At 41.6% G+C, this 15,669-nt stretch overlaps 1 protein-coding gene across 7 annotated transcripts in view; it reads right to left on the reverse strand.

Moving 5' to 3' along the window:
* grin1a (glutamate receptor, ionotropic, N-methyl D-aspartate 1a) overlaps positions 1-14,919 on the reverse strand; it is a 31,261-nt gene extending 16,342 nt beyond the window's left edge. For 2 of the 7 annotated variants that reach the window (XM_018693078.2, XM_051072785.1), the window contains exons 1-10: positions 14,151-14,918; positions 10,803-10,937; positions 9,283-9,459; positions 4,790-4,852; positions 3,925-4,022; positions 3,544-3,665; positions 2,361-2,535; positions 1,821-1,965; positions 654-740; positions 96-231 (exon numbers count right to left, since the gene is read on the reverse strand). In XM_018693078.2, the coding sequence (XP_018548594.1) occupies positions 96-231; positions 654-740; positions 1,821-1,965; positions 2,361-2,535; positions 3,544-3,665; positions 3,925-4,022; positions 4,790-4,852; positions 9,283-9,459; positions 10,803-10,937; positions 14,151-14,399 (1,387 nt within the window). In that variant the 5' untranslated portion in view covers positions 14,400-14,918. Of the gene's footprint in view, positions 1-95; positions 232-653; positions 741-1,820; positions 1,966-2,360; positions 2,536-3,543; positions 3,666-3,924; positions 4,023-4,789; positions 4,853-9,282; positions 9,460-10,802; positions 10,938-14,150 lie in introns of all 7 variants that reach the window. The other 5 variants (XM_018693073.2, XM_018693082.2, XM_018693076.2 and 2 more) reach the window with 5 other exon arrangements.
* Positions 14,920-15,669: the final 750 nt, after the last annotated feature.

Below are 15,669 nucleotides of genomic sequence, written 5' to 3' on the forward strand. Positions count from 1 at the left end.
AGATACCTACTGCATATATATGTATGCATCTCCAGTGGGTGTTTGGCGAGTGCAGTAAAAGCACAGTGATAATATAAACGTCCCTGATGTGTTACCTGGGATGGTCTCATTGGGCCCAGTGCAGATAACCTTTTTAATTAAGACTCCATTTAATGTCATTTCCTCCTTGCACGTTCCATCCGGCAGAGTGGGTTTCACATACACAAATGGCTCCTGGTGTATCGTCACTATCTACAACAGATGGGACAGAGAGCTGTTTATCACATAGTTAGAGCTGGATCACATCGATCCCAAGGGATATCAGAGCGCTCTGCGGGGAGAGGGAAAAAATACTTGGAAAAATCCCAGCAGATTCACAAATACCCATGTACAAAGTCTCAGATACACATGGACACACAGGGACAAACAGATGAATGTAAAAATAACTGACAAGGATACAGATGAGAGGTTCTCTGCAGGCCCATGAGAGATTGGAAGAGATAAAAGTCATAGCAAATATATCACTGTTGCCTTTATGAACACAGATTAACTTCACTCCCCTCTGAGAAACAAATGTTAACACACTGTCCAACATGAGTATATCAGCTCAGGTCCGTACTCGATCTGCGCAGACATGAATGTCACATTGCAGCAGCAAAGTGAAGGCACCCTACCTTTAATCGAGTGGACATCTGGAAGCCCTGCGGTTTCTCAGTCTCTCCTCCGGGCCAGATGATCTTCCGCTGATTGTTCATTACCACCTGCAGGCATGCCACACGCATATAAAGTATTATAGGTGAGTGCTGACAGAAGGCATGCTGCTGATGAGGCTCCAACACTGTGGGTGAGCATCACTAATGAGTCAGCTTTATATAACCACAGCTCAGCGGTTCTTTTATTTATTACATTGACCTCTGACTTATGTATCATACCTGAGGGTTTCAGGAACTTATTATTATCACACCTATCATCAGGAAACTGAAGTGCTAATCCTTGCAGACCTGACTGTTCATAGCCACTGTGTATAGCCGCTCCATCTGCATTTTGATTTTCATATTGTAAAGAAATAAAAGAAACCACGGATAAATCTGTATGAAAGCTTATTATTTTTCATAAAATGGTCATTAATAATGTTGAATATTTTCTTTTTATCTGTATTTTAAACCTGGGGATAATGAAATACTATAGGTTGCATTGCCAGATACGTGTATCTCCAACCTCCCGTCTAGATTTGAAGACAGTTAAGAGGGAACAAATCTACGATCCTTCAGCATAAATTAATGTATGGATCAGAGCAAAGCACTGACCAAAGATTACATGATGCTCTAGCAGGTTATCTTAGCAAAATCAACCTGTTATTTCAAATGTCTTCAAACCTCTGACCAAACATGAAACGTTCAACCAGAGGGAGCAGTGTAACACTTTCCAACCTGGTTAGCTTCTCTCCATCGCTCCTCTCTCTTGCCTTACTGGAATCCATCTGCTGTAAATTTTATTTATATTTTATGTTCCAATTCATTATAGCAATAAAAGCAAAAATAAATATTTGAAATCCCCCTCCTTCACTACAACAGACTGCTGCTCCATGGTGGCAGCTTTGGGTGAACTGCAGAGTGTTTTTTTTCTTGCACAGACTGGGGATTGTGGAGTTGCCCTACATTAAGTGCATTGTACTATAGATAGAAAACTGGGTCTGCATGTCCAGTATGAATAAGAGAAAATGGATGACCATGTTCATAGAGTAGGTACAGTACAACCTACTCATGGGCCGTGAACTTTGCCTACAAAATTTGTTCACAGTTGCATCAAATAGGCCAGAGTTGCCTCGTCTCTCAGTTTACCTGTGTTCCATTGTATATGCCAACTTGAATGAGTCGAGTCTTCTGGTAGTTGAGTATACTGTAGTGGGCGTACTTCCTGTCGCCGTCGTCGTTGAACTCCACACGACCTGTGAGGCCCTCTGGGTATTTAGATGACATCAACACCCTGTGGCAAGTAAATAAAACGATTATATGTGTGAATGAATGCACATGTGTTCATGCATGGATATCGTGTGTCATCTATTAGGTATGCAACAGTGCACTGAACTGTGCATCATTCACTACAAGCCCCTCGATCCAGCGCTCAGCCAATCAGAAACTGAGCAAACCTAATTCACAAATTTTAAATCAGTTTTTCATGAACTGAGACACATCTGGATTTGATGCATACGGTTAATGAAGTCAGACCTTATGAAGTTTAAGTTCTTTCTTTTTCCTCTGTTCTCATATTTAGAAAAAGAAATGTTTTGGCAAAAAATCTCCCTCAATAAACCATGAACTTTAAAAATCAGTTTAAAAAAAAGAACTAAAGCATTACATTAGGTCTCTATTCAATCTCACCGTTTAAAAAGGGGCCCCGTCTTCCAAATGTTGGTGTTCCCCACACATCCCCTTGGGGGTTCGGTAATGTTTTCCTTCTCAAAGAGCTCCTGGATGGACTGAGCCACCACAGCCACTGCGTCATTGATATGGGCTGACTCATTCTTCCCGTTGATGAGCTGGAGGCCGATCAGACCTGAGACCAGACCAGGCCAACAACAAAATACAGTCAATGACCTGAGCAAACTATGGCCTCCCTGGATCCTTTTGCAATGCACAAAAGTGGAAAAAAAACTTATAGGGCCTCCGTTTTAGACATCCTGAATAAAGGTCAGACATCAGTTTCATGATCCATCTTCGTTGCCTGTTAGCCTATTGGAGGATAACTCAGAAAATATCCACATCTTATTATTTATAAGACAAGGCCACAAAAATAAATGGATCACTTTTCTGATGTTGCCACTGATGACCTTTTCACAGCATGTGTAAAGAGTCCCTTGAAGTTGGATCTCTTTTTTGTGGTCCTATCAGCTAAGGCTTGAGCAGTTAGCACAGGCAAAGCATTATCTGTGTTAGGACAAAACAAAAATACCACCAGACCTAAACAGACCTAAAATCCAACTTCAGCTAAGTTTTCTGATTGCAACCAGGTCCATCAGTCTTGTAGACTCTGGGGAGAAGCTGCAGTGGAGGTGAATGAGACAGAACACGGACAGGAAAAAAAAAACGCTCTGGGGTTGGTTGTGTTAGAGTGCCTGGGGGAAAGACGCTCAACATTTGTGACCAAAAAGTGTTAAAATATTGTGAAACATGTGCAAAATAAAACCCAGGGACAGAGAGAAGAAAGGCTGTTGTAGCTTACCATTCTATCAGTTATCTGTTGCAAAACTCATCCTTCATAATTCATTAGAAACCAAGGTATTAATATGGCAGGAAAGCACAATGATTTTACCTTTGAATAATCCAAGACATACACATTTAAACTAAAAACTGAGTGTGGACACACACCACATTTAAACCTTTAAGCACAGAATGCTTCAACATTTAAATGCTCAACACACAACAAACCGTTACAGTTAATCATGTAATGTATCCATCGTTCAACAGATAATCTCTCTAATCCTGTATGTGTTATGATCGGCCTCTGACTAAAGCTGGGGTTAACTCGTGTATATTCCCACTGATCTCTGCTGGATGAACGTACCGTCTGGCGCCTCGCTCAGGGCTTTACCCGACATCTCCCGCTCGCCCACCAGCCACACGTAGCCCGAGCCTGTCATGTTGAGGAAGCGGGCAGCCTTGTACACTGCAGCAGCGTCTTCCTCACTGGAATTTACCATGTTGGAAACAGACAAAGAGTTTTTCATATCAGAGTACACTGAGTGGAAGTGTACAATTTTTTTGTGATTCCATGTTCAATGTCCACCTTTATTGTCATTGTTCTCGAGGCCCTATTGTCATACATATATATGTACACACATATTATGTACAATTTCACTGTAATTGGGTCTGGCAGATACTTGCTGTTCAAAATGTAATCACTACTTTACAGTACATTAAATCTATCTGTCTGTGAAAATCTCACCTGGCGGACAGAATGATGACTCGGGCCTCCAGCTCTTTCGCCTCCAGCAGCAGGGCAGTTAAGTTAGTCTCCTGGCTGAACTGGAGGACTTTCTCTGCCTGTGATCGGGGCATAAGAAAGGTCAAGCCAGCTACTTTTCCCTACCTCAGACACCATGCTGCCTCATTACCTGCTTGGTTTGAGCTTGGCCGATTTTGTTTGAGAACGGGAGACAGAGATAAAAAGGAAAGCGATCCAGGGGAACCGGCTGAACTAAAAAAATAAAAAAATAAAAAAAAAAAGCTTGAAGGGAAAAAAACTTTTGCATTTGTCTGCATGCAAACTGAGGGTTATCAAGGCTCCAAAGAAGGACGTGCATGTGTTAGGTAGGGGGAAGAAGAAGGTCAATGCAACCAGTAACTAAAAACGGGTGAAGGGGGGTGAGGGGGACGTTTTCCCCCAACAAAAAAACTGCTGAAAACTAGGGAAGTGCTACAGAACAGGAGGAAGTAGCATCTGGGAAACGGTTTTGTCCCACACTACCGGTTCTCCACAAAGGAATGAACTTGCAAACTCTTTTTGTGTGTGAGTGTGTGTGTTCTGAGTACATGCATTCCTTTATTGAAGGAGAAAATGAAAATGATAAAAGCGGGGGCGCTGTTCACTGATTTCTTTTTTTTCTGTAATGACCGAAAATTATAGATTTTTCATAACAAAATCATTCTTCATTTAAATCATAGGGAAATGTCTCAAAGTAAAAATTAAAGAAAACACGTGCTACCAAGAGAGGGACATTTCTGGGTCGGCTGGTGACTGGTTTGGGCTGGTTTCTAGTTGCTACGTTTGGAAAGTTGGTGGGCGGCGTGCATTGACCATGCAAATATACCTTAGGTCCTCGCTTGTTGTCATAGGACAGTTGGTCGAGGTTTTCATAGTTCCTTTTTTTATTCTGATGAGTAATGTGCACAGAGAAAATATGCAGACACAGAAAAATATTATAAACAGTTGAAAATGGAGGGCAGTAAAGCATTCCAACAAATCTCCACTTTTCTGCTTCAAATTGGGATCTTTAACAGAGGGGCTTGCAAAGAACATCAGAGATGACTACTTATGAATAATGCTGAAATCATTTATATTTGTTAAAATATAGAGTAGTATTCATTTGATGCATCAATTATCAGCAAACTGCATCAATCAGCTATAAGAAATAAATGGTTCAATTGCTGTTTCTTCTTCACCATATTGTAAATTAACATTACACATCTGGAAACGTGACATTTCACAAACAACCATGACCATCAAAGAAAGCAAAGTCCAAAGCCTCCTAATAAAATATGAAGAGCTCATTAAAAGTGTAACAGCATGTATACTTGCAAAGCTGCACTAGGAAACTGCCAAACTATCCAACCATCTGTCATTTTTACTGGCAGCAGATACTGCGGCTACAACGAACTGAAGTCATTAACTTATCTGACCATAACACATCAGAAGCAGAAGCAATTATCGAGCTTAAATCACAAACTAAGTCAACAAATTCACACTGTTCCACAATGTACTTCCCACCAATGATCTAAAGCTGTGTCCCAGTCCAATATTACATACTAACTCTAAACTGGTTTTGAGGATGGATGTGACTGTGTGTACACTGGAAAAGGGACTAGATTAGTATACTATTCATACTAAAATACTAAAAATGCCTGAATTTTGAATTTATGTTGGAATTATACTATTGTCCCACCATTTACTGCACAAAGAGAATGCAGGCTTTGCAAAGAACTGAATGCTGCAAAGAATTAAAATTAATTGTGGACAGTAGTAGAAAGAAAAATAAGTATTAAATCTTGAGAAGAATATTTACCTTTCTCTCTGTTTAAGCAATATCTTACTGTCTAAAGATTATATAGTACTGACCTTGTAAATTTAGTATGTAGAATAGAATCTGGTCACACCACAAGATACTGACTGTGACTTACTAAGCAGGATTAACTTAACTCAGACACCTGAGGTGTCACAATTTGGATTCCAGCCCTGTTTTGTGTTCTGTGAGAGGAGACACTCAGGGGTCCTTCCTGAGACTGGGAGCCATTTTGCAGGAAAGCACATCATCTTTCTGCTTCACAGCATTTCTTGCACAGCTGCCTTACTTCACGGCTCACACCTCAATGCACTCTGGGTCTGATTCTCTCCCTTCACAATGGCGATGCTGGCAGTGCATCAGTGCAGTATTCAGGCTGACAACCAAATTCACAACAAATACCATCCAGAAATTCTCTAATTCACATCAACTGAAAGCTTTAAAAACCTGTCATATGGAGCGCTGCTATTGTGATCTTTGTGTTAGTCATGTTAATGAGAATAATTGTGATTTTAAATGTTGAGAGGTAACGGTTACATCATGAATCAAAAAACTATTTTATCAACTTTAACTGAAATGCCAACAATGATTCTTGTGTAATGAAAACACTATAGCAAACTGTCAGAGTGGTTATAGATAATTCCACCTATTCTATTTATTTATTTTGTAAAATAAATGTAAATGTATTTGTTAAAATGTGTACGAACAATGACGTATGATAATGCAAAACTGCATGAAACTATACTGGAAACAAGTGAAATATCTTACCAAATGACCAGATCATTTTCCTCTTGTTTGTTAAGAAAACTAACGTAAAAACAAATTGTATGATAAGAGCATTTTTGCACATATTGTACACAGTTTGGTTTGGTCCATCATAACACTATGTAAAATGAGAGCGTTTATGCATCTGCAGCATGTAGAAATACTCCCAGTGAGTATCTTCCAGCAGCACTGCAAACAAAAACCCGCTCTCTTTGTCTTTTTTTCCCCTAAGAGTTTTTCTGAGCCATCTATTTTTGTATCCTCAGTCAGGCATTAATATTTCATGTTGTGTTGGTCACGTTTGCACTCTGACTAAGTCCACTGTGTCCAGAGCCTCTTTGCTGCTGGTGACAGTGATCCCCCTGTGACCTCATTTGTGACTCTGCTAACAACTTGCCACAAAGCTAAAAATAATGTAAATTTTACTGATTTTATGCAGCACAACTGGTTTGATTAGCAAGATTAACACCTCTCACTTTTAATTAGAGCATGCGTCGAAGCTGTAACCTGCCACCCTCAAATGAACATCCTTCATCATCACCTAAAACAGTTGAAGCTATTACTGCATTTGCAATTAAGGTGTTTAGCTGACACTGTCATCCAAACAGGCCTACAGTGAAAGAGCTGGTGCAGTTTTCAATATATCTGCAGATGTCGTGACTCACACGAGATGTCAGACCTGATGCGATAGTGAGCTAAGTAACTACTCAGGGCAATGTGGCCGCCAGGGGGCACCCAGACAAATCAAAAATCTGAACTGATGTGGTTTTCATCATTTAAGTATTTAAAGGCACACCTCCAAAATTTGTTATAGTACTAAAAGAACCCTTTAATGAACCCTTTATATTCAGTTTCCACGATAATGACACTATACCAAACTGGTACAAAAGATGGCTATGAAAAGGATAAGGCTGGTGTTTTTCTACATCCCTTCTATTGTGAACCAATCCCATAAACTGAGAAAAAACAACCATGTGTTAGTTTGTCTTTCAATACTTTACAACCTTTCTACCCTCTCTGAGGCTCTTAGCCTCAAGCCCATTCATTTCTAAGACATAAATCTGGCGTAATGGCTCACAGGTGTATTGTTTCATTTTTAAAATTCCCTGATATAACTGCACACTGTAGATTTTAGTAAATGCTACCCAAACAAGAGTAAATAGAGCATCTGTGGTGGGGACTATTTTCAGCTGTGGATTAATAAATATTTGGTGCTCTATTTACTGACTCAAACTAAACTACAGTGTGTTTATGGTAATGTAGGAACATGCCACCCAGTTTAACAATGGAGATCTATGGCACAGAGGAATAAGATACACATCAGACTTTGGATGCACAGACAGTAGTTATACACATGATACATTAATTGTTGGTTTGTGGCCTTTTCATAGGATGTGTTGGCAAAAAGAAAAATACAGACTTTTGCTAACCTTATCCTTTGAGTTTTACCAGGTTTTCATTTTAATTGTTGCTGTGCACATTTGGGGAGATTCTCAAACAAACCAGAAACACTCAAGCCCAAACACTTGAGCTGGCCCTGCAGTTATAACTAAATATATGCATAATTAGAGCCTCAGAGTGGAGAGTTGGAGCAACTTCTCTCAGTATTACCAGACTGAATGGGGTGCACAGATGGGTTCATTCTGAAATCCAAACTCGGATTATACAAACATAAAAAGAGCTTCCTGGATTCAAGGGCTTTTTATACACAAATTTCTCTTCTACAGTGCAGGATATGAGTCACTACTAGATCATTTGACTTTCAGTGTTATCATTTAAACTGCATGGATGCGGTGGCAGGTTCAGTGTGACCAACTCAGATCTTTGAAATGTTTTTCTACTGGTGGTTGTTGATCAATAACTGATTTGAGCAGCTTGAGGTTTAACTGTAGCTGCCTTCTGTGAATTACCTCGGATGTGTGTCATATTCAGTATCTCCTCAGCTTCTGATTTAATTAAATCTCTGAATCAGGACTCATTTCATTCAGCCACACAATTACAGCAAAGAGCCCCTGAGAGGGACGAGCATGACAGAGAATAAAGAAAAAACATATCCCAAGGTATTTTCATCTCATTAAATGGACGGATGAAATACATGGCACTTGTTTTTTCCCCCCTCTCTTCCTCTCTCTCTTGTTCCTAAAGGGCACACATCATGGCAGTCTCAAGTCTGTTTTGGCTCAAAGAAGATCAGCATTTCACTGACCCACATACACAGCTCAGAGCTACACTTAAAATGGATGCATCAGCGGTATCTCAAAGGGCGAAAACATCTCCCATATCTTGTGAACATGACTTAGCAGGTTGCAATAAAAACAAGCCCTCTGTGTACAATAATGTAGCTGCACTATCATCACACACTGAGAGGAAAGAAAACACCTGACTTCCACCATGGCCCCAGTAAAACAGTTCAACACTTCAGTCTGTGATGGTTTGCAAAGCCCCACGTTAAAGTCCACTATTTGGCTCCCACTGTGGATAGACACAGGATAATTTGGACTATGGCGAAAAGCAACGTGAAGATGAGCAAATAAACATACAAACTTTTGTCAGATTAGACCACATTAGACGCTGTTGATGTCTCTAGGCATGTTAGCCAATGTTTACACAATGGTGAGAAAGAGATGTGGCCACACAACAGAAAGGAAAACAGTTACATACAGAGAAGACCTTTGAGGTTTAAAAACCTTACACACTCGCACGCTCATGCTCACACACATTCTGGGGGGGTGTGGGCCCCAGGAGCTGGAGCGTCTCACCTTTGTTTCTCTCTCCTCCAAGAGGGTCTCGAGCCTCTTTTGAGCAGCCCGCCCCTCATGGTCGTCACTCACTATCAGGATGATGTGGTTCCAGTTGAACTCGCGCATCAGGTCGAACCACACATGCGCCTGGTGAGAGTACGGAGGGACTGTCCGCAGAAAGGACAGGTGGATACTCTGAGGAGCACAAAGCAGGAAATGACTTTAACAGTTTTCCATAACAACTTCATTTTTAATGAATGACTCATCACAAATTACAAACCTTTTTAAAGGTCAGTGAAATCTTTAAATAGGAAACATACTTTTGTAGTTGTGATATACAAGATTTGGCCTGATAACGTGTGGACAACTCTGTGGCCTCAGGCTGCTTTTTATAATTTGGAGAAAAGGAAGAGCCAGGCTTGACAACTAAGGTTCCTTAGCTTTAATGAAGTTGCAGTTTTAAAGCTAATCAAGTCAGAAATCACAAATCTTTTTCTAACCTTAACCCTACCCAAGTAATTAAACCTAACCAAACCTCAACCATAGTGGTGCAACATCATAAAATAGATTCATTTTTCAACAGTCATGAGCAATGGTTTTGGACATCATCATCCTGTTGACAGGAACATCAAATTAGAAAAGGCATCTATGTGTTATTCTAAAGAGCGGATACAGACAAAGTATTTTCTTTTAATTTGGAGGAGCGCTTGTAATGAAAAGGTGTTGCTTCTGTTGTGCTGAGAACTTAACTGGCCTGCACCAAACCCTGACCCCGACACCTTCTGGATAAGATGGAACATTGACTGTGATCCAGGCCTTATCACCCAACATCAGTGTTAGGCCTCACTAATGCTGCTGTGGTTGAATGGGAGCAAATCCCTGCAGCCAGGTTCTTAAATTTTGTTTTTAGCAAAGTGTAGAGGGACATGTGGTGTACTTTTCTCCGTTCTGTATACTGACCGAACACAGACACATAATAAGCTGAAAGTTGAAATGCCTGCAGCTGAATTTGTTCTTGAAAAACTGACATCACGTATTAATGATAAAAACAGTTTCTTGGGGTGTAAACAAATGCCAAACCTAATCACAAATGGAAAAATATCCTGTTAAAAACAGCATTAAAATGCTTTCGTCATCCCTTAATCCATGCGCAGACCCTGCAGGCTTCCTTAAATCTCTGGATTTAATGCCTCTGATTTCCTTTGATTTGCATGATTAAGAGAGATGTCACTTAAATAGACTTAAAATTAAGTCTTTGGCATTTTATTTATGTGCCTGCTTTAAAGTTTCATTTTAGTGGTTTGTGCTTCATAAAAATATTACTCAGGTCTGAGGCATTATTAATGATGTTCTTTCAATTTTCAGCTGGAAACCCATTTAATCACAGCTCCCCTAATGGACAGTGATGGGACGTTTAATCTAAGAAGCTTCTGAAGTCGCCCCGGGGGAGCTCCTTACTCCCTCGCTCTCTGCTTACACTCTTCCTGTTTTCCTCACTCGCTCTGTTGCTCTTTACATCTCTCTCATCCGTCACTCACCTTGTCTGAGTAGATGGACATGCGGGTGGTGAGCCCGACCACGGGGATGCGGTAGAAGCCTGCAGTGTAGGAGACAGGCGTTGGAGTGAGGTGGTCATTGGACTGGGGAGGGTGACTCACCAGGATAGCATAGACCTGCAGAGACACAGGAGAAGAACACTCTGTCATTCTGACAATGGCATTGAGACAGAGAGTGGTCATACTAAGATAAAGACTTTAGTCATATACACATCCATTTTGAAAATACCACAGGCTTTCTTTCTCTCTATTTGTCTTTTTTATACACGGTTGTGTAATTTTGCAGAAAATTAAGCCATTTTTCATAAACATATTTTAACAGACTCTGTTTTAGTATATTAACACCAAAACACAACACTTTATAAGAAGTTAATTTACACATATTGGAGAAAATCGTGTTTCAGCATCAAATTTCACCAGTTAACACTGGAAAAGTGAGACGTGGACCTGTTTAGGCGCTCCCCATTTCAGTTTGGTTGTAAATTGAATGAATCCAAATTTGTTAAAGCAATTTCACTACTTGTTTATATTTTCAATGAATAAAACTAGAGGTGTGACTGTGATAGTTAAGGTCACACCTACGTGAAGTGATATTGGGGCTAAGTATTTAAAAGAATTAGCTTATATAAACTCAAGAAATGTAACTGACACGTGCAGTTTAAGTGTTAATACATACATTCATTAATCATCGCCGGTGATGACCATAGACTGAATCGTTTTCGTTACAATGACGCAGCTAGTTGAACCGGCTGAGAAAAGTATTATTTCTGCGTGAATAAAATAAATTCGTAATGAAACATTAAAGATGTTTACATCTACGTAAACTGCAGTTGTTACGATATGTATTTAATCTTAAAATGTCCACATAAATAGTAACGTGTCGCGCTAATTAGCTAGGTTGCTAGGTTATTAGCATGCTAAGACCAAACGGCGAATCAGTAATATATATTAATATATATTAATAACTTCTCCGGAGAATATATACAACAAATATCTTGCGTTTGGCGTCTTCGCGTATTACCGACTGTTGTTCGCTTCTTTTAAGGCATGAAGAGTGTTTATTCCAATAAAAACTGTCCCTCATTTTAGCCCCTTCAACTCAGCGAAGTTGAACCAAACCGCTAGCATGTTCACAATATTACCGTACATCGCATAGCATCTGCGCAAGGAGAAAAACAAAACCGGAAGCGACTGAACTGGGTAAGTTTGGTGTCATTTGAAAGACTTCGTTAAAGAATAAACTCCTTCAGATTTTCTTGCCCCTAGGTGTAGTTACACAAACCACTCTCCAGTTACAGTAGTAGGATTAATAGAGAAAAGAGAGGCTAGGCTCCGGGCAGTTTTCTGCTTCTGTTTTTACCTCGAGATGAATTAAACTTTTGTGTACTTAAAATACAATATAGTCATCTTTTAGTGGGTGCAACTGCTGCCCTTCAACGTTGTATAACAGGTTAAAAATAACATTTTTGAATCGCGAATGTCTTACATTGTGGTCAGGGACAAACTCATGTATAACAGAGAAACAGAAGAGCAAAGAAATCTTTTCCTTTGTCGTCACTGTGTGGGTTTTGTGGGCTGTGTGGGCTGGTAGACTAATATTAATGTGTGGCTGTTTGTTTCATCTTATTCCTGCATTAAGCAAACCAAAGCTGGCAATCAACTCTAGTAAGAGAAGAACTTCTGTGTCCCTCTCTTAAAACTTAGCCTTGAGACATGCCACATAGAAGTGGAAGAAGAGGAATGAAGTTGGCATGCAGGCTGTGCAGGCATGGATTATTGGATATGAGCAGTCCGTATGGTTGGGTCAAAAATGAGGTCTATCTTCCAAGGACTGCTCCCAGGCATCTACTCCTCCATCTGCCACGGACTTTCCTTCTCAGTGACTGTTATCGCCTACAAGCTGATCTCATCTGATTAAACCTCCCATAGACTTTCTGTCTAAATTGAGTTTGATTCTATCTCGTTTACAAAAGGTGTGTGTGTGTAGTGAACTGAACCACTGTCTGTGTAATCTGCACAGCCTAAAGGGTGGATGGCACGCTCATGCTTTGGGTAACAGAGGACTGGATGCGACAGTATTATTCTACAAGCCTGTATCAATTAGAGTCATTACACTAAGCAGAGGACCAAGGACATGAAAGCAGCACTGAAGCTGTGGGTGGTGTTTTTTTTTTTTTCCATAAAGCCTAATTATGTGTGTGGGAGAAATAGAAGCGAGAGCAAGAGGGACTTCACGCTTCAACATGCTGTGACATAATGTTGGCGCTTTTTAAAAGCCATGTAGAGCATCACATGAGAAGATGGTCAGAGCATTTCAGAGTGCTTCAGCGTTTTAGCAACACTCTCTAAGGCGCACACACACTCAGCATACATGCAATACTTATGATATATGTTTTGTTTGTCAGATCTGCAGCACATATGGTATGAATCTTTAAGATGGTATAGCTGAAAGAAATCTCTTCGTAAGAAAAGCTGCTTTTTTAAAATCTCATTGTAGCTTAAGAGGTTTTTTTCAGTTACCACTGCAGTATATCATCCAGACTGCAGCTGAGTGATCCACGCCTGAGGGCTGACGTACAGAGAGAGTTTGCTCAAACTGTCCGAAGCCATGTCAGTTTCACCCTGCCAAAAAAATGTTATCATGCATCACGCACACACATTGAATGCCAAGTTGTTAATTGCAAATGACGTATATTGCACAATTTCACTCCTCACTGGTTCCTTTGCAGTTCAGTTGATCTGCAGCTGTGTGTCCGGAAATGTACAGTTGCCCTGTCATCTGAGATATGCCCCAAACCAAAGCCTATTTTTGGATGTCTGTAAAACAGATGGGTCTGCGGGGAGTTTGCAGTATTTGAACTATACAAAGTGGACTAATGTGCGGGTTAGGTGCACAAGTGTAGCGTGAATGCCAATTTGGACAAATGGCAGGACTGTAATAATATAACATAATGTTCATGTTGATGGGACATTTAATCTGTTAGTGTGAGGATTTGGAGAAACAACAACTGTTTTGTCTGGGATCAAGACTGATGATGATCTAGTCATGGAGACCAATCTGGTCAAATACCCACTTCAGTGGCCCTTGAGTGAGAAAAACATCTGATCATGATATGTAAATGTTTTCTGAAGGCACCAACTTTCTATAGCAGGGCACAGGCTGCTGTGCCCTGCTAAAACACCCTGAAGCAGAGTCCGAACAGCGAATCATTTTTACACTTTGGTGGAGGTATGCATGGATCATATGTAGCTGGTGTTATATGCAATGATTCAGAGATGAATGAAGCAGGTGTTCGGTGTAGCGCTCATGCAGAGGTGGCAGTAAACTACCTGACTGGAGATGAGGTCCTCGCAGACGGAGAGAGCCATCTGGATCGCGTTGGGTTTATGCGTTACGGAGATGGCGGTCAGCTTGAATTTGTCCCTGCCGTAGACCTGGTTGGCCTGGGTCACGGCATCTTTGAAGACCTGCTCGTATCTCTTCTGGCTCAGGACGGCCCCGATGTTCACGATCTTCGGCTCGCAGCCGGCCCGCGCGCAGGAGCACGAGAGAAGCACCGCCAGCAGAAACAGACGCATCGTGTGGACCACCAAACAGCACAGTGCAGCCCGGTCGCTTTTCTCCCCGGTGGCGGGTCGGCTCGACCAGCTTCTGGACAGCGGCACGGCTCAAGCCAGTTGAATGCACGACTGCAGACACGATCCAGGTGGGCGGTGTGAGCGAGGGAGGGAGGCCAAAAGAGGTAGGAGAAGAGTGAAAAAATAGGCGGATTTATGTGCAATGCGGAGGAATGTGCATAATCATATTAGGGGCAGGCTGTCAACAAGGGACGTCCAAACCGCATTGTCCACCTTTTTTTTGCTTTCCTCTGCAGAATCGCTCACACCTCCCTGTGGTTTTGAAATTAGAGTTAGAGCATTCTCCAGGCTTCCAGGCGGCTTTCTCTCCGGGGTGTGTATCGCTTCCTCTGTCCGCTCTTCCCTGCGCTCTGTGCGGACCTATCACACCGATGCGTCGCTGGCTGGTTGCTCCGGGCTGAGCGGCTGCTGTCCTTGGTGCTGACAGCTGTGCATGCGCGCCTCGGTGGTAAGTGCGCGCTCCCGCCGTATCAACTCCCCGCTCTGGGTTTTGCGCGTTGGCGTGCCGCTGCTGCTCCTGCTGCTGACAGTGCTGGAGCAGAAGATGCTCGTATGAAAAATAAATGTTCTTACTTGTTCAAAATACACTCGATCACTATGTTATTCATAATATGACATGAACGCCAAGATCACTTAATGTAGAGCATGTGCAGTGTTAGGTTGCATAGCTGCAGGGCACGGATAGGCTGAAAAATTAATTCGGATTAATATGTGGCCTTTGATAATTCGCGTGCTTTGAAATGAGAACCAGACGGTTGTAAGATGAGATTTTCCACTTAAATAGCCCGATTGCACCGGGGCAGATGGAGGAGAGGAGGGAACGGTGTTTATTCCAATCTGGCGGGTTTCAGGTCAGAGTTGAGTCATGGACACGGGCTTTGATGCGAGCTGTTTTCCTCCAGACTAAAGGAGAGAGTCTGATTTGTCGCGCAGCTCTCATGCGCAAAGTGGACCGATCTCTTCGGACAGCTCATTAATCACACTGGATGTCACCACGCCATCCATCAGCCTCCGCGGCCGTCACACTTCAACTGATGCTGTCTTGTGTCTTAAATCAGGCGTGTGTGCAGACAGGGGAGGAAAATCAGATTGCAGCTATAGTGCGTGGCTGTTGTGTAATCTCTGACCCCTGCGTTTTGGAGTGTTTAAGTAACTGTTTGGGAGCATCCCTGCAGCAAGATACATGAGCTGAATCAACCTCCTGGTTACC

Source organism: Lates calcarifer, linkage group LG9 (assembly GCF_001640805.2).
Source record: "Lates calcarifer isolate ASB-BC8 linkage group LG9, TLL_Latcal_v3, whole genome shotgun sequence".
Classification (NCBI taxonomy): Eukaryota; Metazoa; Chordata; class Actinopteri; family Centropomidae; genus Lates; species Lates calcarifer.